The 24426-nt window shown below is 49.7% G+C and overlaps 1 protein-coding gene across 4 annotated transcripts in view; it reads left to right on the top strand.

Annotated features, from left to right (window-relative positions):
- Positions 1–24426, top strand: part of igf2bp2a (insulin-like growth factor 2 mRNA binding protein 2a) — a 79105-nt gene that overhangs the window by 42344 nt on the left and 12335 nt on the right. For 2 of the 4 annotated variants that reach the window (XM_055877523.1, XM_055877521.1), the window contains exons 10-13: positions 3452–3562; positions 9764–9832; positions 20555–20674; positions 24221–24295. In XM_055877523.1, the coding sequence (XP_055733498.1) occupies positions 3452–3562; positions 9764–9832; positions 20555–20674; positions 24221–24295 (375 nt within the window). The remainder of the gene's footprint in view (positions 1–3451; positions 3563–9763; positions 9833–20554; positions 20675–24220; positions 24296–24426) is intronic. The other 2 variants (XM_055877522.1, XM_055877524.1) reach the window with 2 other exon arrangements.

Genomic DNA, 24426 nt, shown 5'->3' with positions numbered 1-24426 from the left:
TACCACAGCCCTGTCTCACCCAGCCCCACCCCTCCCACCTGATACCACAGCCCTGTCTCACCCAGCCCCACCCACCTGATACCACAGGCCTGTCTCACCCAGCCCCACCCCACCCACCTGATACCACAGCCCTGTCTCACCCAGCCCCACCCCACCCACCTGATACCACAGCCCTGTCTCACCCAGCCCCACCCCACCCACCTGATACCACAGCCCTGTCTCACCCAGCCCCACCCCACCCACCTGATACCACAGCCCTGTCTCACCCAGCCCCACCCACCTGATACCACAGCCCTGTCTCACCCAGCCCCACCCACCTGATACCACAGCCCTGTCTCACCCAGCCCCACCCCACCCACCTGATACCACAGCCCTGTCTCACCCAGCCCCACCCACCTGATACCACAGCCCTGTCTCACCCAGCCCCACCCCACCCACCTGATACCACAGCCCTGTCTCACCCAGCCCCACCCACCTGATACCACAGCCCTGTCTCACCCAGCCCCACCCCATCCACCTGATACCACAGCCCTGTCTCACCCAGCCCCACCCCATCCACCTGATACCACAGCCCTGTCTCACCCAGCCCCACCCACCTGATACTACAGCCCTGTCTCACCCAGCCCCACCCACCTGATACCACAGCCCTGTCTCACCCAGCCCCACCCACCTGATACCACAGCCCTGTCTCACCCAGCCCCACCCACCTGATACCACAGCCCTCTCTCACCCAGCCCCACCCCACCCACCTGATACTACAGCCCTGTCTCACCCAGCCCCACCCACCTGATACCACAGCCCTGTCTCACCCAGCCCCACCCACCCACCCAATACCACAGCCCTGTCTCACCCAGCCCCACCCCACCCACCTGATACCACAGCCCTGTCTCACCCAGCCCCACCCACCTGATACCACAGCCCTGTCTCACCCAGCCCCACCCCACCCACCTGATACCACAGCCCTGTCTCACCCAGCCCCACCCCATCCACCTGATACCACAGCCCTGTCTCACCCAGCCCCACCCACCCAATACCACAGCCCTGTCTCACCCAGCCCCACCCCACCCACCTGATACCACAGCCCTGTCTCACCCAGCCCCACCCACCTGATACCACAGCCCTGTCTCACCCAGCCCCACCCACCTGATACCACAGGCCTGTCTCACCCAGCCCCACCCACCTGATACCACAGCCCTGTCTCACCCAGTCCCACCCCACCCACCTGATACCACAGCCCTGTCTCACCCAGCCCCACCCACCTGATACCACAGCCCTGTCTCACCCAGCCCCACCCACCTGATACCACAGCCCTGTCTCACCCAGCCCCACCCCACCCACCTGATACCACAGCCCTGTCTCACCCAGCCCCACCCACCTGATACCACAGCTCTGTCTCACCCAGCCCCACCCCACCCACACTGGTTCTTCCCTTCCCAGCCCCAACACACATAATCTGACACCACAGCTCTGTCTCACCCAGCCCCACCCCACCCACACCGGTTCTTCCCTTCCCAGCCCCAACACACATAATCTGACACCACAGCCCTGTCTCACCCAGCCCCACCCCACCCACACCGGTTCTTCCCTTCCCAGCCCCAACACACATAATCTGACACCACAGCCCTGTCTCACCCAGCCCCACCCCACCCACACCGGTTCTTCCCTTCCCAGCCCCAACACACATAATCTGACACCACAGCCCTGTCTCACCCAGCCCCACCCCACCCACACTGGTTCTTCCCTTCCCAGCCCTAACACACATAATCTGACACCACAGCCCTGTCTCACCCAGCCCCATCCCACCCACACCGGTTCTTCCCTTCCCAGCCCCAACACACATAATCTGACACCACAGCCCTGTCTCACCCAGCCCCACCCCACCCACACTGGTTCTTCCCTTCCCAGCCCCAACACACATAATCTGACACCACAGCTCTTTTCACTACGTTAAGACTGTTTTACAGCAACAATTTGTGATTATATAGAAAACACAATATTTCACATTGGTTGTCTGCATAATTAAATCTAACGTACATTTGCATAAGACAAAGTCCAATTGATCAACACTGTTATTGTTGCCAAGACCTCAGAAAACAAATTGTAGACCTCCACAAGTCTGGTTAATCCTTGGGAGCAATGTCCAAACGCCTGAAAGTACCACGTTCAACTGTACAAAGAATTGTACGCAAGTATAAACACCATGGGACCACGCAGCCGTCATACCGCTCAGGAAGGAGACGCGTTCTGTCTCCTAGAGATGAAAGTACTTTGGTGCGAAAAGTGCAAATCAATCCCAGAACAACAGGAAAGGACCTTGTGAAGATGCTGGAGGAAACAGGTACAAAATTATCTATATCCACAGTAAAACGAGTCCTATATCGACATAACCTGAAAGGCCGCTCAGCAAGGAAGAAGCCACTGCTCCAAAACCTCCATAAAAAAGCCAGACTACGGTTTGCAACTGCACATGGGGACAAAGATCGTACCTTTTGGTGCAAATTGGAGTGGGTTTAGCGTTTCTGGGATAATGGTGTTGATGTGAGCCATGACCAGCCTTTGGGACTACTTACCAAAGTTGGTGTTACTTAGACTTAACATGAGAATATATACTTTTAAAGGTTTTCTAAAATGTCCAAGATGAAGGAAAACCTATCCTGATGGACCTTGAGGCAAATGTGTTCAGCGTGAGGAAAAACCCCTACATACAAAGTTTAAAGCCTATAGGTCAAACAGTGCGAAGGATATGAAGGTTTTAGTGAGACTGCGTATAGCAGCGCCACCTATAGGCCAATCGGTGCCATTATTTTTGACCAAGTTACTCGTGGCCTCTGGTAACTTGTTTCTCTCTAATTTGGCACACAAAAACGAATCTAGGCTTGTTAAATTCTAAGAATAACAGTAGGTCTCACAGTGACCGGTAATGATACATTTCCTGGCACAAGATGCATTTTGTAATTAAGATGTCATAAAATATAATCTTCAGTCATATTTATGCCAGATCTATGACATTTACATAAAGATGTTTTAATGATAAATCATTACTGCTCAGTGTGTTTGCTAAATGATATCAAAGCGTTCCAAAGCATGAGGTAGACAGGTCAGGTGAACCGGAAAGGTGTAGCTGTGAGACGGTAAAGCCATCAGACACCAGGGACACAATATGGCTCTATGAAGTCGCTCTGGATAAGAGCGTCTGCTAAATGACTTAAATGTAAATGTAAATGAAGATGGTTCATAAGGTGGTTCATCAGGTACACTGAAATGCTTAACTCTCTGGGAGATGAAAAATGGATCTGTCACACACACACACACACACACACACACACACACACACACACACACACACACACACACACACACACACACACACACACACACACACACACACACACACACACACACACACACACACACACACACACTCCTGTCTGCCTCTGTTCATCTATTCTAGCAACAAACCAACCTTATCCCGGGGCTGAACCTGAACGCTCTGGGAATCTTCTCCAGCGGTTTGTCTGTTTTACCGCCAGCAACAGGCCCCCGAGGAGCACACCCCTTCCTAGTGAGTACACTACACTACACACCCCTTCCTAGTGAGTACACTACACTACACACCCCTTCCTAGTGAGTACACTACACTACACACCCCGGACCCGTCCTAGTGAGTACACTGTACACTACACACCCCGGACCCTTCCTAGTGAGAACACAAGTACATTACTGCTCCTTCCCAGTGAGTACACATTACTGCCCCTTCCTAGTGAGTACACATTACTGCTCCTTCCTAGTGAGTACACATTACTGCCCCTTCCTAGTGAGTACACATTACTGCCCCTTCCTAGTGAGTACACATTACTGCCCCTTCCTAGTGAGTACACATTACTGCCCCTTCCCAGTGAGTACACATTACTGCTCCTTCCTAGTGAGTACACATTACTGCTCCTTCCTAGTGAGTACACATTACTGCTCCTTCCTAGTGAGTACACATTACTGCTCCTTCCTAGTGAGTACACATTACTGCTCCTTCCTAGTGAGTACACATTACTGCCCCTTCCTAGTGAGTACACATTACTGCCCCTTCCCAGTGAGTACACATTACTGCCCCTTCCCAGTGAGTACACATTACTGCTCCTTCCTAGTGAGTACACATTACTGCCCCTTCCTAGTGAGTACACATTACTGCCCCTTCCTAGTGAGTACACATTACTGCCCCTTCCTAGTGAGTACACATTACTGCTCCTTCCCAGTGAGTACACACTACTGCTCCTTCCTAGTGAGTACACATTACTGCTCCTTCCTAGTGAGTACACATTACTGCTCCTTCCTAGTGAGTACACATTACTGCTCCTTCCTAGTGAGTACACATTACTGCTCCTTCCTAGTGAGTACACATTACTGCTCCTTCCTAGTGAGTACACATTACTGCTCCTTCCTAGTGAGTACACACTACTGCTCCTTCCTAGTGAGTACACATTACTGCCCCTTCCTAGTGAGTACACATTACTGCTCCTTCCCAGTGAGTACACATTACTGCTCCTTCCCAGTGAGTACACATTACTGCTCCTTCCCAGTGAGTACACATTACTGCCCCTTCCTAGTGAGTACACATTACTGCTCCTTCCTAGTGAGTACACATTACTGCTCCTTCCTAGTGAGTACACATTACTGCTCCTTCCTAGTGAGTACACATTACTGCTCCTTCCTAGTGAGTACACATTACTGCTCCTTCCTAGTGAGTACACATTACTGCTCCTTCCTAGTGAGTACACATTACTGCTCCTTCCTAGTGAGTACACATTACTGCCCCTTCCTAGTGAGTACACATTACTGCCCCTTCCTAGTGAGTACACATTACTGCCCCTTCCTAGTGAGTACACATTACTGCTCCTTCCTAGTGAGTACACATTACTGCTCCTTCCTAGTGAGTACACATTACTGCTCCTTCCTAGTGAGTACACATTACTGCTCCTTCCTAGTGAGTACACATTACTGCTCCTTCCTAGTGAGTACACATTACTGCTCCTTCCTAGTGAGTACACATTACTGCCCCTTCCTAGTGAGTACACATTACTGCCCCTTCCTAGTGAGTACACATTACTGCTCCTTCCTAGTGAGTACACATTACTGCTCCTTCCTAGTGAGTACACATTACTGCTCCTTCCTAGTGAGTACACATTACTGCCCCTTCCCAGTGAGTACACATTACTGCTCCTTCCTAGTGAGTACACATTACTGCTCCTTCCTAGTGAGTACACATTACTGCCCCTTCCTAGTGAGTACACATTACTGCTCCTTCCCAGTGAGTACACATTACTGCCCCTTCCTAGTGAGTACACATTACTGCTCCTTCCTAGTGAGTACACATTACTGCTCCTTCCTAGTGAGTACACATTACTGCTCCTTCCTGGTGAGTACACATTACTGCTCCTTCCTGGTGAGTACACATTACTGCTCCTTCCTAGTGAGTACACATTACTGCTCCTTCCTAGTGAGTACACATTACTGCTCCTTCCTAGTGAGTACACATTACTGCTCCTTCCTAGTGAGTACACATTACTGCTCCTTCCTAGTGAGTACACATTACTGCTCCTTCCTAGTGAGTACACATTACTGCTCCTTCCTAGTGAGTACACATTACTGCTCCTTCCTAGTGAGTACACATTACTGCCCCTTCCTAGTGAGTACACACTACTGCCCCTTCCTAGTGAGTACACACTACTGCCCCTTCCTAGTGAGTACACACTACTGCTCCTTCCTAGTGAGTACACACTACTGCCCCTTCCCAGTGAGTACACATTACTGCCCCTTCCCAGTGAGTACACATTACTGCTCCTTCCCAGTGAGTACACATTACTGCTCCTTCCCAGTGAGTACACATTACTGCTCCTTCCCAGTGAGTACACATTACTGCTCCTTCCCAGTGAGTACACATTACTGCTCCTTCCCAGTGAGTACACATTACTGCTCCTTCCCAGTGAGTACACATTACTGCTCCTTCCCAGTGAGTACACATTACTGCTCCTTCCCAGTGAGTACACATTACTGCTCCTTCCCAGTGAGTACACATTACTGCTCCTTCCCAGTGAGTACACATTACTGCTCCTTCCCAGTGAGTACACATTACTGCTCCTTCCCAGTGAGTACACATTACTGCCCCTTCCCAGTGAGTACACATTACTGCCCCTTCCCAGTGAGTACACATTACTGCCCCTTCCTAGTGAGTACACATTACTGCTCCTTCCTAGTGAGTACACATTACTGCCCCTTCCTAGTGAGTACACATTACTGCCCCTTCCCAGTGAGTACACATTACTGCCCCTTCCCAGTGAGTACACATTACTGCCCCTTCCCAGTGAGTACACATTACTGCCCCTTCCCAGTGAGTACACATTACTGCCCCTTCCCAGTGAGTACACATTACTGCCCCTTCCTAGTGAGTACACATTACTGCCCCTTCCTAGTGAGTACACATTACTGCCCCTTCCTAGTGAGTACACACTACTGCTCCTTCCTAGTGAGTACACACTACTGCTCCTTCCTAGTGAGTACACATTACTGCTCCTTCCTAGTGAGTACACATTACTGCTCCTTCCTAGTGAGTACACATTACTGCTCCTTCCTAGTGAGTACACATTACTGCTCCTTCCTAGTGAGTACACATTACTGCTCCTTCCTAGTGAGTACACATTACTGCTCCTTCCTAGTGAGTACACATTACTGCTCCTTCCTAGTGAGTACACACTACTGCTCCTTCCTAGTGAGTACACACTACTGCCCCTTCCCAGTGAGTACACATTACTGCCCCTTCCCAGTGAGTACACATTACTGCCCCTTCCCAGTGAGTACACATTACTGCCCCTTCCTAGTGAGTACACATTACTGCTCCTTCCCAGTGAGTAAACATTACTGCCCCTTCCCAGTGAGTACACATTACTGCCCCTTCCTAGTGAGTACACATTACTGCCCCTTCCTAGTGAGTACACATTACTGCCCCTTCCTAGTGAGTACACATTACTGCTCCTTCCTAGTGAGTACACATTACTGCTCCTTCCTAGTGAGTACACATTACTGCCCCTTCCTAGTGAGTACACATTACTGCCCCTTCCTAGTGAGTACACATTACTGCCCCTTCCTAGTGAGTACACATTACTGCTCCTTCCTAGTGAGTACACATTACTGCTCCTTCCTAGTGATTACACATTACTGCTCCTTCCTAGTGAGTACACATTACTGCTCCTTCCTAGTGAGTACACATTACTGCTCCTTCCTAGTGAGTACACATTACTGCTCCTTCCTAGTGAGTACACATTACTGCTCCTTCCTAGTGAGTACACATTACTGCTCCTTCCTAGTGAGTACACATTACTGCCCCTTCCTAGTGAGTACACATTACTGCCCCTTCCTAGTGAGTACACATTACTGCTCCTTCCTAGTGAGTACACATTACTGCTCCTTCCTAGTGAGTACACATTACTGCTCCTTCCTAGTGAGTACACATTACTGCTCCTTCCTAGTGAGTACACATTACTGCTCCTTCCTAGTGAGTACACATTACTGCTCCTTCCTAGTGAGTACACATTACTGCTCCTTCCTAGTGAGTACACACTACTGCTCCTTCCTAGTGAGTACACATTACTGCCCCTTCCTAGTGAGTACACATTACTGCTCCTTCCCAGTGAGTACACATTACTGCCCCTTCCCAGTGAGTACACATTACTGCCCCTTCCCAGTGAGTACACATTACTGCTCCTTCCTAGTGAGTACACATTACTGCCCCTTCCTAGTGAGTACACATTACTGCCCCTTCCTAGTGAGTACACATTACTGCTCCTTCCTAGTGAGTACACATTACTGCCCCTTCCTAGTGAGTACACATTACTGCTCCTTCCTAGTGAGTACACATTACTGCTCCTTCCTAGTGAGTACACATTACTGCTCCTTCCTAGTGAGTACACATTACTGCTCCTTCCCAGTGAGTACACATTACTGCTCCTTCCCAGTGAGTACACATTACTGCTCCTTCCCAGTGAGTACACATTACTGCTCCTTCCCAGTGAGTACACATTACTGCTCCTTCCTAGTGAGTACACATTACTGCCCCTTCCTAGTGAGTACACATTACTGCCCCTTCCTAGTGAGTACACATTACTGCTCCTTCCTAGTGAGTACACATTACTGCTCCTTCCTAGTGAGTACACACTACTGCCCCTTCCTAGTGAGTACACACTACTGCTCCTTCCTAGTGAGTACACATTACTGCTCCTTCCCAGTGAGTACACATTACTGCTCCTTCCCAGTGAGTACACATTACTGCTCCTTCCCAGTGAGTACACATTACTGCTCCTTCCCAGTGAGTACACATTACTGCTCCTTCCCAGTGAGTACACATTACTGCTCCTTCCTAGTGAGTACACATTACTGCTCCTTCCTAGTGAGTACACATTACTGCTCCTTCCTAGTGAGTACACATTACTGCTCCTTCCTAGTGAGTACACATTACTGCTCCTTCCTAGTGAGTACACATTACTGCTCCTTCCTAGTGAGTACACATTACTGCCCCTTCCTAGTGAGTACACATTACTGCCCCTTCCTAGTGAGTACACATTACTGCCCCTTCCTAGTGAGTACACACTACTGCTCCGTCCTAGTGAGTACACACTACTGCTCCGTCCTAGTGAGTACACACTACTGCTCCTTCCTAGTGAGTACACATTACTGCTCCTTCCTAGTGAGTACACATTACTGCTCCTTCCTAGTGAGTACACATTACTGCTCCTTCCTAGTGAGTACACATTACTGCTCCTTCCTAGTGAGTACACATTACTGCTCCTTCCCAGTGAGTACACATTACTGCTCCTTCCCAGTGAGTACACATTACTGCTCCTTCCTAGTGAGTACACATTACTGCTCCTTCCTAGTGAGTACACATTACTGCCCCTTCCTAGTGAGTACACATTACTGCCCCTTCCTAGTGAGTACACATTACTGCCCCTTCCTAGTGAGTACACATTACTGCTCCTTCCTAGTGAGTACACATTACTGCTCCTTCCTAGTGAGTACACATTACTGCCCCTTCCTAGTGAGTACACATTACTGCCCCTTCCTAGTGAGTACACATTACTGCTCCTTCCCAGTGAGTACACATTACTGCCCCTTCCCAGTGAGTACACATTACTGCTCCTTCCTAGTGAGTACACATTACTGCCCCTTCCTAGTGAGTACACATTACTGCCCCTTCCTAGTGAGTACACATTACTGCCCCTTCCTAGTGAGTACACATTACTGCTCCTTCCTAGTGAGTACACATTACTGCCCCTTCCTAGTGAGTACACATTACTGCTCCTTCCTAGTGAGTACACATTACTGCCCCTTCCTAGTGAGTACACATTACTGCCCCTTCCTAGTGAGTACACATTACTGCTCCTTACTAGTGAGTACACATTACTGCTCCTTCCTAGTGAGTACACATTACTGCTCCTTCCTAGTGAGTACACTACACTAATCTACAGGCCCTTCCTCGTGAATACACTCCATGGCATGCTATTCTATATACAATGTGGAGGAGCATAAATCATTTTATTTTAGCAGAGAAATGAATCAATCTTGAAGCAGGTAAATTGGTGTGAGTGAGAATGTGTCCATGCATGTACGTGAGAGATTTAATAAATGACTCAGTGCTTATTACCTGAAATATACAGGAGGAGTTGTGAAGACATGTGTCCTCTGTACAGCCCATCTAACCCCAGTCTGTTTGTCCCCACAGTGTCCCTCTTCACATCTTGGTGGTTTATATAGGGTTCCACCAGCCAGTGCCATACAGTGCCAGCACTCAGTAAGTCCTCATTTCACACACATTTTAGGTCCTCATTTTATTTCTGAACAGTGACATGCAACTCCAAGATAACCTTGATTAAAATCAAGGTTATTATTATTTTGTGATTGAATATTCGTTTTTATTTATATTCGTTTTTTTTATTTCTATTTCAAATTCAGTTCAGTTTCAGTTAGTTTTCAGACTTGATTGACTAGTTTTATTAAAAACATTTATATTTAGTTATCAGCTTTAGTGTTTAGTTTAGTGTTTAGTTTAGAGGCTAGGAACCATTTACTGTATGTGTAGTAGGCCTATGGTTAGTTTTGGGGGCTGTCACTTCCTGCCACTGGGTAGACATAACATCTTTGTATCGGTGTCATGATGGTGTCTGAGACGGCAGCGCCATCTTGAAAGAGTACATTGTATTCTTCACGAAGGGAATAAGGGACCAGCCAATGAAGTTGGAAGTCCCGCCCAGTTGACTATATCAAAATGGCTAGTATCCAATGGCGCTGCTCATGCTAAACACAGACTTCTGGACCACTAGAGGACTCCATACAGCTCCAAGGCCAGGACATAGGTTTGCTTAGGTTTAAATTATGAATAAATCCTAACGTGACTTGGATTTAAAGGATAAGCACCTAGACTGGTGCAATAAATATGGCGGGAAGTAAACTCTTGCCCATGTTTACACCAATCCAATGCCTTAACTTTAGAAGCAGATGTAAGAAGAACCAAGTACCTTTAATCTTCTGTCCTCGGTTCCAAACTGCCTCTGGAAGCAACGTCAGCACAAGAACTGTTCGTTTTGAAACTTTATGAAATGGGTTCCCATGGTGTCGGCTGGAGTGGTGTAAAGCTGGCCACCATTGGACTCTGGAGCAGTGGAAACGCGTTCTCTGGAGTGATGAATCACGCTTCACCATCTGGCAGTCCGACGGAATAATCTGGGTTTAGTGGATGCCAGGAAAACGCTACCTGCCTGAATGCTTAGTGCCAACTGTAAAGTTTGGTGGAGGAGGAATAATGGTCTGGGGCTGTTTTTCATGGTTCAGGCCCCTTAGTTCCAGTAAAGGGAAATCTAAATGCTACAGCATACAATGACATTCTAGACTATTCTGTGCTTCCAACTTTGTGGCAAGAGTTTTGGGAAGGCCCTTTCCTGTTTCAGCATGACAATTTATTTATTTATTTATTTACCGTTATTTTACCAGGTAAGTTGACTGAGAACACGTTCTCATTTGCAGCAACGACCTGGGGAATAGTTACAGGGGAGAGGAGGGGGATGAATGAGCCAATTGTAAACTGACAATGACAATGCCCCCATGCACAAAGCGAGGTCCATACAGAAGTGGTTTGTTGAGATCTTGACTGGCCCGCACAGAGCCCTGACCTCAACCCCATAGAACACATTTGGGATCAATTGGAATGCCGAATAAGAGCCAGGCCTAATCACCCAACATCAGTGCCTGACCTCACTAACGCTCTTGTGGCTGAATGGAAGCAAGTCCCCGCAGCAATGTTCTAACATCTAGTGAAAAGCCTTCCCAGAAGAGTGGAGGCTGTTATAGCAGCAATGTTCCAACATCTAGTGGAAAGCCTTCCCAGAAGAGTGGAGGCTGTTATAGCAGCAATGTTCCAACATCTAGTGGAAAGCCTTCCCAGAAGAGCGGAGGCTGTTATAGCAGCAATGTTCCAAACATCTAGTGGAACGCCTTCCCAGAAGAGTGGAGGCTGTTATATCAGCAATGTTCCAACATCTAGTAGAAAGCCTTCCCAGAAGAGTGGAGGCTGTTATAGCAGCAATGTTCCAACATCTAGTGGAAAGCCTTCCCAGAAGAGTGGAGGCTGTTATAGCAGCAACGTTCCAACATCTAGTGGAAAGCCTTCCCAGAAGAGTGGAGGCTGTTATAGCAGCAATGTTCCAACATCTAGTGGAAAGCCTTCCCAGAAGAGTGGAGGCTGTTGTAGCAGCAATGTTCCAACATCTAGTGGAAAGCCTTCCCAGAAGAGCGGAGGCTGTTATAGCAGCAATGTTCCAAACATCTAGTGGAACGCCTTCCCAGAAGAGTGGAGGCTGTTATAGCAGCAATGTTCCAACATCTAGTAGAAAGCCTTCCCAGAAGAGTGGAGGCTGTTATAGCAGCAATGTTCCAACATCTAGTGGAAAGCCTTCCCAGAAGAGTGGAGGCTGTTATAGCAGCAATGTTCCAACATCTAGTGGAAAACCTTCCCAGAAGAGTGGAGGCTGTTATAGCAGCAATGTTCCAACATCTAGTGGAAAGCCTTCCCAGAAGAGTGGAGGCTGTTATAGCAGCAATGTTCCAACATCTAGTGGAAAGCCTTCCCAGAAGAGTGGAGGCTGTTATAGCAGCAATGTTCCAACATCTAGTAGAAAGCCTTCCCAGAAGAGTGGAGGCTGTTATAGCAGCAATGTTCCAACATCTAGTGGAAAGCCTTCCCAGAAGAGTGGAGGCTGTTATAGCAGCAATGTTCCAACATCTAGTGGAAAGCCTTCCCAGAAGAGTGGAGGCTGTTATAGCAGCAAAGGGGGGACCAACTCCACATTAATGCCCACGACTTTGGAATGAGATGTTCAACGAGCAGGTGTCCACAAACATACTTTTGGTCATGTAGTGTAAGAAATATTAAAACGTGCATCACTGAGGGTTAATAAAAGCTGCAATACAACTCTTCTTCAAAATGTCAGTTCACAGCCAGGTATTTCCACAGATCACACAGGCACTTAATGCCCTGCCAGGTTGACCGTCTGGCTAGACAGTGGTCTCAGACACAATCTTTGATGCGAGGAAGCTATATTTCTGAAGCACTGTGGTTGAGATGCTTGCTGAATTCATTGTGCTGGCATCTTCCTGGGGTCCTGCTGCTCCACTGCTGTACTCTCTGATTTGCTGAAGTACAAAAGACCGCTTCCCTCAGTGGCTCCATCTCTGTTGAGCGAAGACACTTGGATCCATCAGGCCTACTGCAGTAGGGGTTGGATCCATCAGGCCTACTGCAGTAGGGGTTGGATCCATCAGGCCTACTGCAGTAGGGGTTGGATCCATCAGGCCTACTGCAGTAGGGGTTGGATCCATCAGGCCTACTGCAGTAGGGGTTGGATCCATCAGGCCTACTGCAGTAGGGGTTGGATCCATCGGGCCTACTGCAGTAGGGAATGGATCCATCAGGCCTACTGCAGTAGGGGTTGGATCCATCGGGCCTACTGCAGTAGGGGTTGGATCCATCGGGCCTACTGCAGTAGGGGTTGGATCCATCGGGCCTACTGCAGTAGGGGTTGGATCCATCGGGCCTACTGCAGTAGGGGTTGGATCCATCGGGCCTACTGCAGTAGGGGTTGGATCCATCACGCCTACTGCAGTAGGGGTTGGATCCATCGGGCCTACTGCAGTAGGGGTTGGATCCATCAGGCCTACTGCAGTAGGGGTTGGATCCATCGGGCCTACTGCAGTAGGGGTTGGATCCATCAGGCCTACTGCAGTAGGGGTTGGATCCATCAGGCCTACTGCAGTAGGGGTTGGATCCATCAGGCCTACTGCAGTAGGGGTTGGATCCATCAGGCCTACTGCAGTAGGGGTTGGATCCATCAGGCCTACTGCAGTAGGGAATGGATCCATCAGGCCTACTGCAGTAGGGGTTGGATCCATCAGGCCTACTGCAGTAGGGGTTGGATCCATCGGGCCTACTGCAGTAGGGGTTGGATCCATCGGGCCTACTGCAGTAGGGGTTGGATCCATCAGGCCTACTGCAGTAGGGGTTGGATCCATCAGGCCTACTGCAGTAGGGGTTGGATCCATCAGGCATACTGCAGTAGGAGTTGGATCGAAGTTGACTGCCAGAGGATTCAGTATGGATGCGAATCCCTCATTCAGTGACTTCAGGAGGACCTGTGCCAACGGTTTTGCAACAGTAGTTGACTGCAAGTCTGCCTCAAGATTGAGAAGGCACGGCATTGCGTCAGACAGCTGCTGGCTTTCAGTTGGAAAGTTGGTCGGTGTGTTCTAGCTCGGCCCATTCACCGGTCAGCAAGCTCTTCTAGCTGTGCCCATTCACCGGTCAGCAAGCTCTTCTAGCTGTGCCCATTCACCGGTCAGCAAGCTCTTCTAGCTGTGCCCATTCACCGGTCAGCAAGCTCTTCTAGCTCTGCACATTCACCGATAGGCAAGCTGTTCTAGCTCTGCACATTCACCGGTCAGCAAGCTCTTCTAGCTCTGCACATTCACCGGTCAGCAAGCTCTTCTAGCTCTGCACATTCACCGGTCAGCAAGCTGTTCTAGCTCTGCCCATTCACCGGTCAGCAAGCTCTTCTAGCTCTGCCCATTCACCGGTCAGCAAGCTGTTCTCGCTTGGCCCATTCACCGGTGAGCAAGCTGTTCTCGCTCGGCCCATTCACCGGTCAGCCAGCTGTTCTCGCTTGGCCCATTCACCGGTCAGCAAGCTGTTCTCGCTTGGCCCATTCACCGGTCAGCAAGCTGTTCTCGCTCGGCCCATTCACCGGTCAGCCAGCTGTTCTAGCTCTGCTCATTCACCGATAGGCAAGCTGTTCTCGCTTGGCCCATTCACCGGTCAGCAAGCTGTTCTAGCTCGGCCCATTCACCGGTCAGCAAGCTCTTCTAGCTCTGCCCATTCACCGGTCAGCAAGCTCTTCTAGCTCTCCCCATTCACCGGTCAGCAAGCTCTTCTAGCTCTGCCCATTCACCGGTCAGCAAGCTCTTCTAGCTCTGCCCATTCACCGGTCAGCAAGCTGTTCTAGCTCTGCCCATTCACCGGTCAGCCAGCTGTTCTAGCTTGGCTCATTCACCGATAGGCAAGCTGTTCTAGCTTGGCTCATTCACCGATAGGCAAGCTGTTCGGTGTCACGCTCTGTGTTCTCCCTCAGATGTCTTCCCTGTTAGCTACTGATAGCTAGTGATGCACAAGCTAGGTCTATTTGAAACATCGGCATCTACTGGCAGCATTTGACCGCCCGATTCAGAAGCTTGAAGATAAAATGGCGCCGTACTGGATGGCCACCATTTTGCAGGCTCCGACCCAACTTTGCTATTTTGTCAGCCACCTCTTCCCTCCATTCTACTGGCTAATGTACAGTCACTTGATAATAAGATGGAGGACCACCCATGGCTATCCAACTCTATGGATTCTCCATTCCCCGGGCGGTCAGGACAGTAGAGGCGGGGAAATCAAGGGGGGGAGGGGTTTGCCTCTACATCAACTCCAACTGGTGTGCTGACTCCAGAGCGGTGGAAGTGTCGACCAATTGTTCACCCATCTTGGAATACCTGATGGTGAAATGCCGACCCTTTTACCTCCCGAGGGAGTTTCCAGCTCTTATTGTGACTGTTGTTCCACCTCAGGACAAGAACAAGCTGACACTTAACCAACTGTACAAAGCTGTAAACAAGCAAGAAAACCTTCATCCAGAGGCTGCTTTTGTGGTTGACAGCAATTTTTATTCCGTGTCACTAAAACACGTGGCCATCCCTTTTCCACCATTCGGCAAATCAGATCATGACTCCGTACTCCTGCTTCCTGTTTACAAGCAGAAACTCCCAACAGGAAGTACCCATGACTCGCTCCGTTGAGAATTGGTCACCAGAAATCAGAGATTATGCTACAGGACTGCTTTGTTAGCGCTGATTGGCATATGTTTCAAGACTCCGCCAATAACATTGACGATAACATTGACATTGACGAGCTAACCACCTCCGTCACCGGCTTCATCACAAAATGCATCAGCGACGTCGTCCCCACGGTGAGGGTTCGCCACATCACCAATCAAAAGCCCTGGATTAACACAGAGGTCGGCACTAAACTAAAGGCTACTGCACACAGAGCTATTGTAGACAACTCTGAGGCTACGGCCGAAGACAGGAATAAGTAAAAGTCCCGCTATGTTCTCCGTTCTCTGCCTCTCTACCAGACGAACTCAATGCACGGTTTGACAACAACATCGTGCCGGGTGTGAGGGCCGTCACCGACCCAGAGGATTGGGTTAACATTAACTCCACCATCCCAGACACCCTAGATCCACTCCAATTTGCATACCACCCCTACAGATCCATGGATGATGCAATCGCATTTGCTCTCCACACTGCCCTCTCCCACCTAGATAAGAGGAATACCTATGTGAGAATGCTGTTCATTGACTACAGCTCAGCGTTCAACGCCATTGTCCACTCGAAGCTCATCACTAAGCTCAGGACCCTGGGTCTGAACACCTCCCTCTGCAACTGGATCCTGGACTTCCTGACGAGCCGCCCCCAGGTGGTAAGGGTAGGCGACATCACCTCCGCCGCGCTGACCCGCAACACTGGGGCCCCACAGGGGTGTATGCTTAGTACCCTCCTGTACTCCCTGTTCACCCAAAACTGTGTGGCCGGGCACAACTCCAGCACCATCATTAAGTTTGCTGACGACATGACAGTGGTAGGCCTGATCACCAGCGATGATGAGACAGCTTACAGGCAGGAGGTCAATGACCTGGCAGTGTGGAGCCGGAGCAACAACCTCTCCCTCAAAGTCAGTCTGAGCTGATCGGGGACTACAGGCAACCAGGGAGGCGAGCACATCCCCATCGACGGGGATGGGGTATTTTACTTTTTGGGGGGGTATTTTCTTAAAACTGCATTGTTGGTTTAGGGCTTGTAAGAAAATTGTATTCGGCGCTTGTGACAAATACAATTTGATATTATAAATATGGTACTGGAACTGACCCTGTATATAGTATGGTATTAACTGACCCTGTATATAGTATGGTATTAACCTGACCCTGTATATAGTATGGTATTAAACTGACCCTGTATATAGTATGGTATTAACCTGACCCTGTATATAGTATGGTATTAACCTGACCCTGTATATAGTATGGTATTAACTGACCCTGTATATAGTATGGTATTAACTGACCCTGTATATAGTATGGTATTAACTGACCCTGTATATAGTATGGTATTAACTGACCCTGTATATAGTACGGTATTAACTGACTCTGCATATAGTACGGTATTAACCGACCCTACATTTACATTTAAGTCATTTAGCAGACGCTCTTATCCAGAGCGACTTACAAATTGGAAAGTTCATACATATTCATCCTGGACCCCCCGTGGGAATAGAACCCTGGTCCCCCCGTGGGAATTGAACCCAAAACCCTGGCGTTGCAAGCGCCATGCTCTACCAACTGAGCCACACGGGACCACGTATATAGTATGGTATTAACTGACCCTGTATATAGTGTGGTGTTAAACTGACCCTGTATATAGTATGGTATTAACTGACCCTGTATATAGTGTGGTGTTAACTGACCCTGTATATAGTATGGTATTAAACTGACCCTGTATATAGTATGGTATTAACTGACCCTGTGTATATAGTGTGGTGTTAACTGACCCTGTATATAGTATGGTATTAAACTGACCCTGTATATAGTATGGTATTAACTGACCCTGTATATAGTATGGTATTAACTGACCCTGTATATAGTATGGTATTAACTGACCCTGTATATAGTATGGTATTAACTGACCCTGTATATAGTATGGTATTAACCTGGCCCTGTATATAGTATGGTATTAACTGACCCTGTATATAGTATGGTATTAACTGACCCTGTATATAGTATGGTATTAACTGACCCTGTATATAGTATGGTATTAACTGACCCTGTATATAGTATGGTATTAACCTGACCCTGTATATAGTATGGTATTAAACTGACCCTGTATATAGTATGGTATTAACTGACCCTGTATATAGTATGGTATTAACTGACCCTGTATATAGTATGGTATTAACTGACCCTGTATATAGTATGGTATTAACCTGACCCTGTATATAGTATGGTATTAACTGACCCTGTATATAGTATGGTATTAACTGACCCTGTATATAGTATGGTATTAACTGATTGTGACTAGGGTGGGCAGTCTATGTTCATTTTTCTATGTTGTTGGTTTTCTTTGTGTTTGGCCTGGTGTGGTTCCAAATCAGAGGCAGCTGTCTATCGTTGTCTCTGATTGGGAGCCATACTTAGGTAGCCTTTTTTCCCATTGTGTGTTGTGGGTGATTCATTTCTGTTTAGTGTGTGTTGCACCTGACGGAGCTGTTTCGGTTGTCACTTTGTTGTTTTTGCTTTTTAGTGTTCAGTTTCTATTAAACATGACGAACACTTACCACGCTGCGTTTTGGTCTTCACCTTCTTCCAACGACAGCTGTTACAGAATCACCCACCAACCAAGGACCAAGCAGCGTGGTATCGAGCAGCAGCGTTATCTGGACTCATGGACATGGGAGGAGATTTTGAACGGTAAGGGCACAGGCTGGAGAATATCGCCGCCCCAAGGAAGAACTGGAGGCAGCTAAAGCTGAGCGGCGGTGATATGAGGAGTTAGCCCGGCAGCGCGACAGGCACGAGAGGCCAAAATGTTGGGGGGCCACACGGGGAGATTGGTGGAGTCAGGCGATAGACCTGAGCCAACTCCCCGTGCTTACCGGAAGAAGCGCAGTACTGGTCAGGCACCGTGTTATGCTGTCAAGCGCACGGTGACGCCAGTACGCGCTCATAGCCCGGAGCGCTATAGGCCAACCCCCGCAAGTGCCATGCAAGAGTGGGCATCCAGCCAGGGCGTGTTGTGCCTGCTCAGCGTGTCTGGTCTCCGGTACGCCGTTTCGGTCCAGGGTATCCTGCGCCGGCTCAGCGTGTCTGGTCTCCGGTACGCCGTTTCGGCCCAGGGTATCCTGCGCTGGCTCAGCGTGTCTGGTCTCCGGTACGCCGTTTCGGTCCAGGGTATCCTGCGCTGGCTCAGCGTGTCTGGTCTCCGGTACGCCGTTTCGGCCCAGGGTATCCTGCGCCGGCTCAGCGTGTCTGGTCTCCGGTACGCCGTTTCGGTCCAGGGTATCCTGCGCTGGCTCAGCGTGTCTGGTCTCCGGTACGCCGTTTCGGTCCAGGGTATCCTGCGCTGGCTCAGCGTGTCTGGTCTCCGGTACGCCGTTTCGGCCCAGGGTATCCTGCGCCGGCTCAGCGTGTCTGGTCTCCGGTACGCCGTTTCGGCCCAGGGTATCCTGCGCTGGCTCAGCGTGTCTGGTCTCCGGTACGCCGTTTCGGTCCAGGGTATCCTGCGCTGGCTCAGCGTGTCTGGTCTCCGGTACGCCGTTTCGGCCCAGGGTATCCTGCGCCGGCTCAGCGTGTCTGGTCTCCGGTACGCCGTTTCGGTCCAGGGTATCCTGCGCTGGCTCAGCGTGTCTGGTCTCCGGTACGCCGTTTCGGTCCAGGGTATCCTGCGCCGGCTCAGCGTGTCTGGTCTCCGGTACGCCGTTTCGGTCTAGGGTATCCTGCGTCTCCGGGGCGCTGGGAGGGTGCAGTACGTCCTACGCCTGCGCTCCGCTCGCGCCGGGAGAATGTGGGCATTGAGCCTAAGGGAGAGGTGCGAGTAGTATGCACCAGATCTCCAGTGCTCCCCCACAGCCCGGTTCAAACTCTGCCTGCACTCTGGAGGGTCCGGGCTAAAGTGGTCATCCAGCTTGGAGGAGTGGTGCCAAGGCTGCGCACCAGAGCTCCAGTGCTCCCCCACAGCCCGGTCCATCCGGTGCCTCCTCCATGCTCCAGGCCTCCTGTAGGTCTCCCCAGCCTGGTGGGTCCTGTGGCAGCCCCACGCACCAGGCTGTCTCTCCGTCTCCTCCCTCCAGGTTCTCCCGCCTGTCCGGCGCTGCCGGAGTCTCCCGCCTGTCCGGCGCTGCCGGAGTCTCCCGCCTGTCCGGCGCTGCCAGAGTCTCCCGCCTGTCCGGCGCTGCCAGAGTCTCCCGCCTGTCCGGCGCTGCCAGAGTCTCCCCTCAGTCCAGAGGCGCCCCTCAGTCCAGAGGCGCCAAGACTGAGGTGGAGCGGGGTCCACGTCCCGCACCTGAGCCGCCGCCGTAAGGAAGGCCCTCCCCTTTAGAGTCAGGTTTTGCGGCCGTAGTCCACACCTTTGGGTGGGGGGTACTGTCACGGCCTGGCTATAGAGAGGCTTTTTATTCTCTATTTTGGTTAGGCCATGGTGTGACTAGGGTGGGCAGTCTATGTTCATTTTTCTATGTTGTTGGTTTTCTTTGTGTTTGGCCTGGTGTGGTTCCCAATCAGAGGCAGCTGTCTATCGTTGTCTCTGATTGGGAGCCATACTTAGGTAGCCTGTTTTCCATTGTGTGTTGTAGGTGATTGTTTTCTGTTTAGTGTGTGTTGCACCTGACGGAGCTGTTTCGGTTGTCACTTTGTTGTTTTTGCTTTTTAGTGTTCAGTTTCTATTAAACATGACGAACACTTACCACGCTGCGTTTTGTTCTTCACCTTCTTCCAACGACAGCTGTTACACTGATCCTGTATTTAGGATGGTATTGGAACTCGATGTTTACTTCCTGTGTTCTTCATATTTCTTCTTATTTCTCGTGTGTTTCTAGTAAAACATTGTTATTTATTATCGCATTGTTGGGTTTTGAGTTTGCAAGAAAGGCTTGTGAATGTGACATGGAAACTTGAATACCCCATTAGGAAAAAAAGCTTAACCCCATTTAGATTTTTGACCAAGTTTAGAAGACAAAAACTAAACATAATTTATGGTTTTTATTTTAGTTCATTTCAGTTTACTCTAATAACCTTGGTTTTAAATGTTGTATAATTATAGAAGCAAGATCAGAGTTGAACTATTAATGTGAAAATGGTAGACACATTCTGTGTGTTGTCTCTCTCAGCAGTCTCCAGAGCAGGAGGTGGTGTATCTCTTCATCCCAACCCAGGCTGTAGGGGCCCTGATCGGGAAGAAGGGGCAGCACATCAAACAGCTAGCACGCTTCGCTGGGGCCTCCATCAAGGTAGGAGGACATCTCCTTTTTCAACACCAGGCTGAAAATATTTTTCTTACAGTACTTCTTATTCCTTTCAGCAAATCATAAACTATTTACATTATAACATGTTGTTACTGCGCCTAAGGAAAGCCAAGGGCCGTGAAAGCATCTCAGGATCATCCAACTCTTGAATCTTACTGTTCTGTGGTCAGGGTTGGTTGAGTCACTGTTCTGTGGTCAGGGTTGGTTGAGTCACTGTTCTGTGGTCAGGGTTGGTTGAGTCACTGTTCTGTGGTCAGGGCTGGTTGAGTCACTATTCTGTGGTCGGTGCTGGTTGAGTCACTATTCTGTGGTCAGGGTTGAGTCACTGTTCTGTGGTCGGTGCTGGTTGAGTCACTATTCTGTGGTCAGGGTTGAGTCACTGTTCTGTGGTCGGTGCTGGTTGAGTCACTATTCTGTGGTCAGGGTTGAGTCACTGTTCTGTGGTCAGGGCTGGTTGAGTCACTATTCTGTGGTCGGGGTTGGTTGAGTCACTGTTCTGTGGTCAGGGTTGGTTGAGTCACTGTTCTGTGGTCAGGGTTGGTTGAGTCACTGTTCTGTGGTCAGGGTTGGTTGAGTCACTATTCTGTGGTCAGGGTTGGTTGAGTCACTGTTCTGTGGTCAGGGTTGGTTGAGTCACTGTTCTGTGGTCGGGGTTGGTTGAGTCACTATTCTGTGGTCAGGGTTGGTTGAGTCACTGTTCTGTGGTCAGGGTTGGTTGAGTCACTGTTCTGTGGTCGGGGTTGGTTGAGTCACTGTTCTGTGGTCAGGGTTGGTTGAGTCACTATTCTGTGGTCGGGGTTGGTTGAGTCACTATTCTGTGGTCGGGGTTGGTTGAGTCACTATTCTGTGGTCGGGGTTGGTTGAGTCACTGTTCTGTGGTCAGGGTTGGTTGAGTCACTGTTCTGTGGTCAGGGTTGGTTGAGTCACTGTTCTGTGGTCAGGGTTGGTTGAGTCACTGTTCTGTGGTCAGGGTTGGTTGAGTCACTGTTCTGTGGTCAGGGTTGGTTGAGTCACTGTTCTGTGGTCAGGGTTGGTTGAGTCACTGTTCTGTGGTCAGGGTTGGTTGAGTCACTATTCTGTGGTCAGGGTTGGTTGAGTCACTATTCTGTGGTCAGGGTTGGTTGAGTCACTATTCTGTGGTCAGGGTTGGTTGAGTCACTATTCTGTGGTCAGGGTTGGTTGAGTCACTGTTCTGTGGTCGGGGTTGGTTGAGTCACTGTTCTGTGGTCGGGGTTGGTTGAGTCACTGTTCTGTGGTCGGGGTTGGTTGAGTCACTGTTCTGTGGTCAGGGTTGGTTGAGTCACTGTTCTGTGGTCAGGGTTGGTTGAGTCACTGTTCTGTGGTCAGGGTTGGTTGAGTCACTGTTCTGTGGTCAGGGCTGGTTGAGTCACTGTTCTGTGGTCGGGGTTGGTTGAGTCACTGTTCTGTGGTCAGGGTTGGTTGAGTCACTGTTCTGTGGTCAGGGTTGGTTGAGTCACTGTTCTGTGGTCAGGGCTGGTTGAGTCACTGTTCTGTGGTCAGGGCTGGTTGAGTCACTGTTCTGTGGTCGGGGTTGGTTGAGTCACTATTCTGTGGTCAGGGTTGGTTGAGTCACTGTTCTGTGGTCGGGGTTGGTTGAGTCACTATTCTGTGGTCAGGGTTGGTTGAGTCACTGTTCTGTGGTCAGGGTTGGTTGAGCACTGTTCTGTGGTCAGGGTTGGTTGAGTCACTGTTCTGTGGTCAGGGTTGGTTGAGTCACTGTTCTGTGGTCAGGGTTGGTTGAGTCACTGTTCTGTGGTCAGGGTTGGTTGAGTCACTGTTCTGTGGTCAGGGTTGGTTGAGTCACTGGGGCTTTCTGGACTCCTGCTGAGGATCTTAGACTCCTGTATCTCTACAAACGGTCTCTGTTGACAGCTGACTAACAGACCAGGCGTCCTAAAGATCCTCTCTAACCGTAACGGACCAGGCATCCTAAAGATCCTCTCTAACCGTAACGGACCAGGCATCCTAAAGATCCTCTCTAACCGTAACGGACCAGGCATCCTAAAGATCCTCTCTAACCGTAACGGACCAGGAGGCATCCTAAAGATCCTCTCTAACCGTAACGGACCAGGAGGCATCCTAAAGATCCTCTCTAACCGTAACGGACCAGGCATCCTAAAGATCCTCTCTAACCGTAACGGACCAGGCATCCTAAAGATCCTCTCTAACCGTAACGGACCAGGCATCCTAAAGATCCTCTCTAACCGTAACGGACCAGGCATCCTAAAGATCCTCTCTAACCGTAACGGACCAGGAGGCATCCTAAAGATCCTCTCTAACCGTAACGGACCAGGCATCCTAAAGATCCTCTCTAACCGTAACAGACCAGGCATCCTAAAGATCCTCTCTAACCGTAACGGACCAGGCATCCTAAAGATCCTCTCTAACCGTAACGGACCAGGCATCCTAAAGATCCTCTCTAACCGTAACGGACCAGGCATCCTAAAGATCCTCTCTAACCGTAACGGACCAGGCATCCTAAAGATCCTCTCTAACCGTAACGGACCAGGCATCCTAAAGATCCTCTCTAACCGTAACGGACCAGGAGGCATCCTAAAGATCCTCTCTAACCGTAACGGACCAGGAGGCATCCTAAAGATCCTCTCTAACCGTAACGGACCAGGCATCCTAAAGATCCTCTCTAACCGTAACGGACCAGGCATCCTAAAGATCCTCTCTAACCGTAACGGACCAGGAGGCATCCTAAAGATCCTCTCTAACCGTAACGGACCAGGCATCCTAAAGATCCTCTCTAACCGTAACGGACCAGGCATCCTAAAGATCCTCTCTAACCGTAACGGACCAGGCATCCTAAAGATCCTCTCTAACCGTAACGGACCAGGCATCCTAAAGATCCTCTCTAACCGTTATGGACCAGGCATCCTAAAGATCCTCTCTAACCGTAACGGACCAGGAGGCATCCTAAAGATCCTCTCTAACCGTAACGGACCAGGAGGCATCCTAAAGATCCTCTCTAACCGTAACGGACCAGGCATCCTAAAGATCCTCTCTAACCGTAACGGACCAGGCATCCTAAAGATCCTCTCTAACCGTAACGGACCAGGCATCCTAAAGATCCTCTCTAACCGTAACGGACCAGGCATCCTAAAGATCTTCTCTAACCGTAACGGACCAGGCATCCTAAAGATCCTCTCTAACCGTAACGGACCAGGCATCCTAAAGATCCTCTCTAACCGTAACGGACCAGGCATCCTAAAGATCCTCTCTAACCGTAACGGACCAGGCATCCTAAAGATCCTCTCTAACCGTAACGGACCAGGCATCCTAAAGATCCTCTCTAACCGTAACGGACCAGGCATCCTAAAGATCCTCTCTAACCGTAACGGACCAGGCATCCTAAAGAGGAAGGCATGTTCTCTCAACAGCTTTGGCTCAGGTCTGGCTGTAAATATTGCAATGTGGTCGACTTTGGCCGTAACACTCAGTGACTCAGAGTTTCTTTGAGGCATTATTGAGGTGGTGACTCTTTAACCTCTCCCTGTCCCCAAGATCGCCCCAGCAGAGAACCCTGGCGTCACTCAGAGGACGGTCATCATCACCGGACCTCCAGCAGCTCAGTTTAAGGTAAACACACGTGAATGTCAACATCTTCAGCTAGCAACATTCACCTGTACCAGCCTGTAGCCTACGTTTCCACTGCCATATGTCTTCTCCTGCGTTGTGTCGTCCAGGCCCAGGGCAGTACTAGCTTACTT

Source organism: Salvelinus fontinalis, chromosome 23, assembly GCF_029448725.1.
Source record: "Salvelinus fontinalis isolate EN_2023a chromosome 23, ASM2944872v1, whole genome shotgun sequence".
Taxonomy (NCBI): Eukaryota; Metazoa; Chordata; class Actinopteri; order Salmoniformes; family Salmonidae; genus Salvelinus; species Salvelinus fontinalis.
This window is presented reverse-complemented; position numbering and strand designations above follow the sequence as displayed.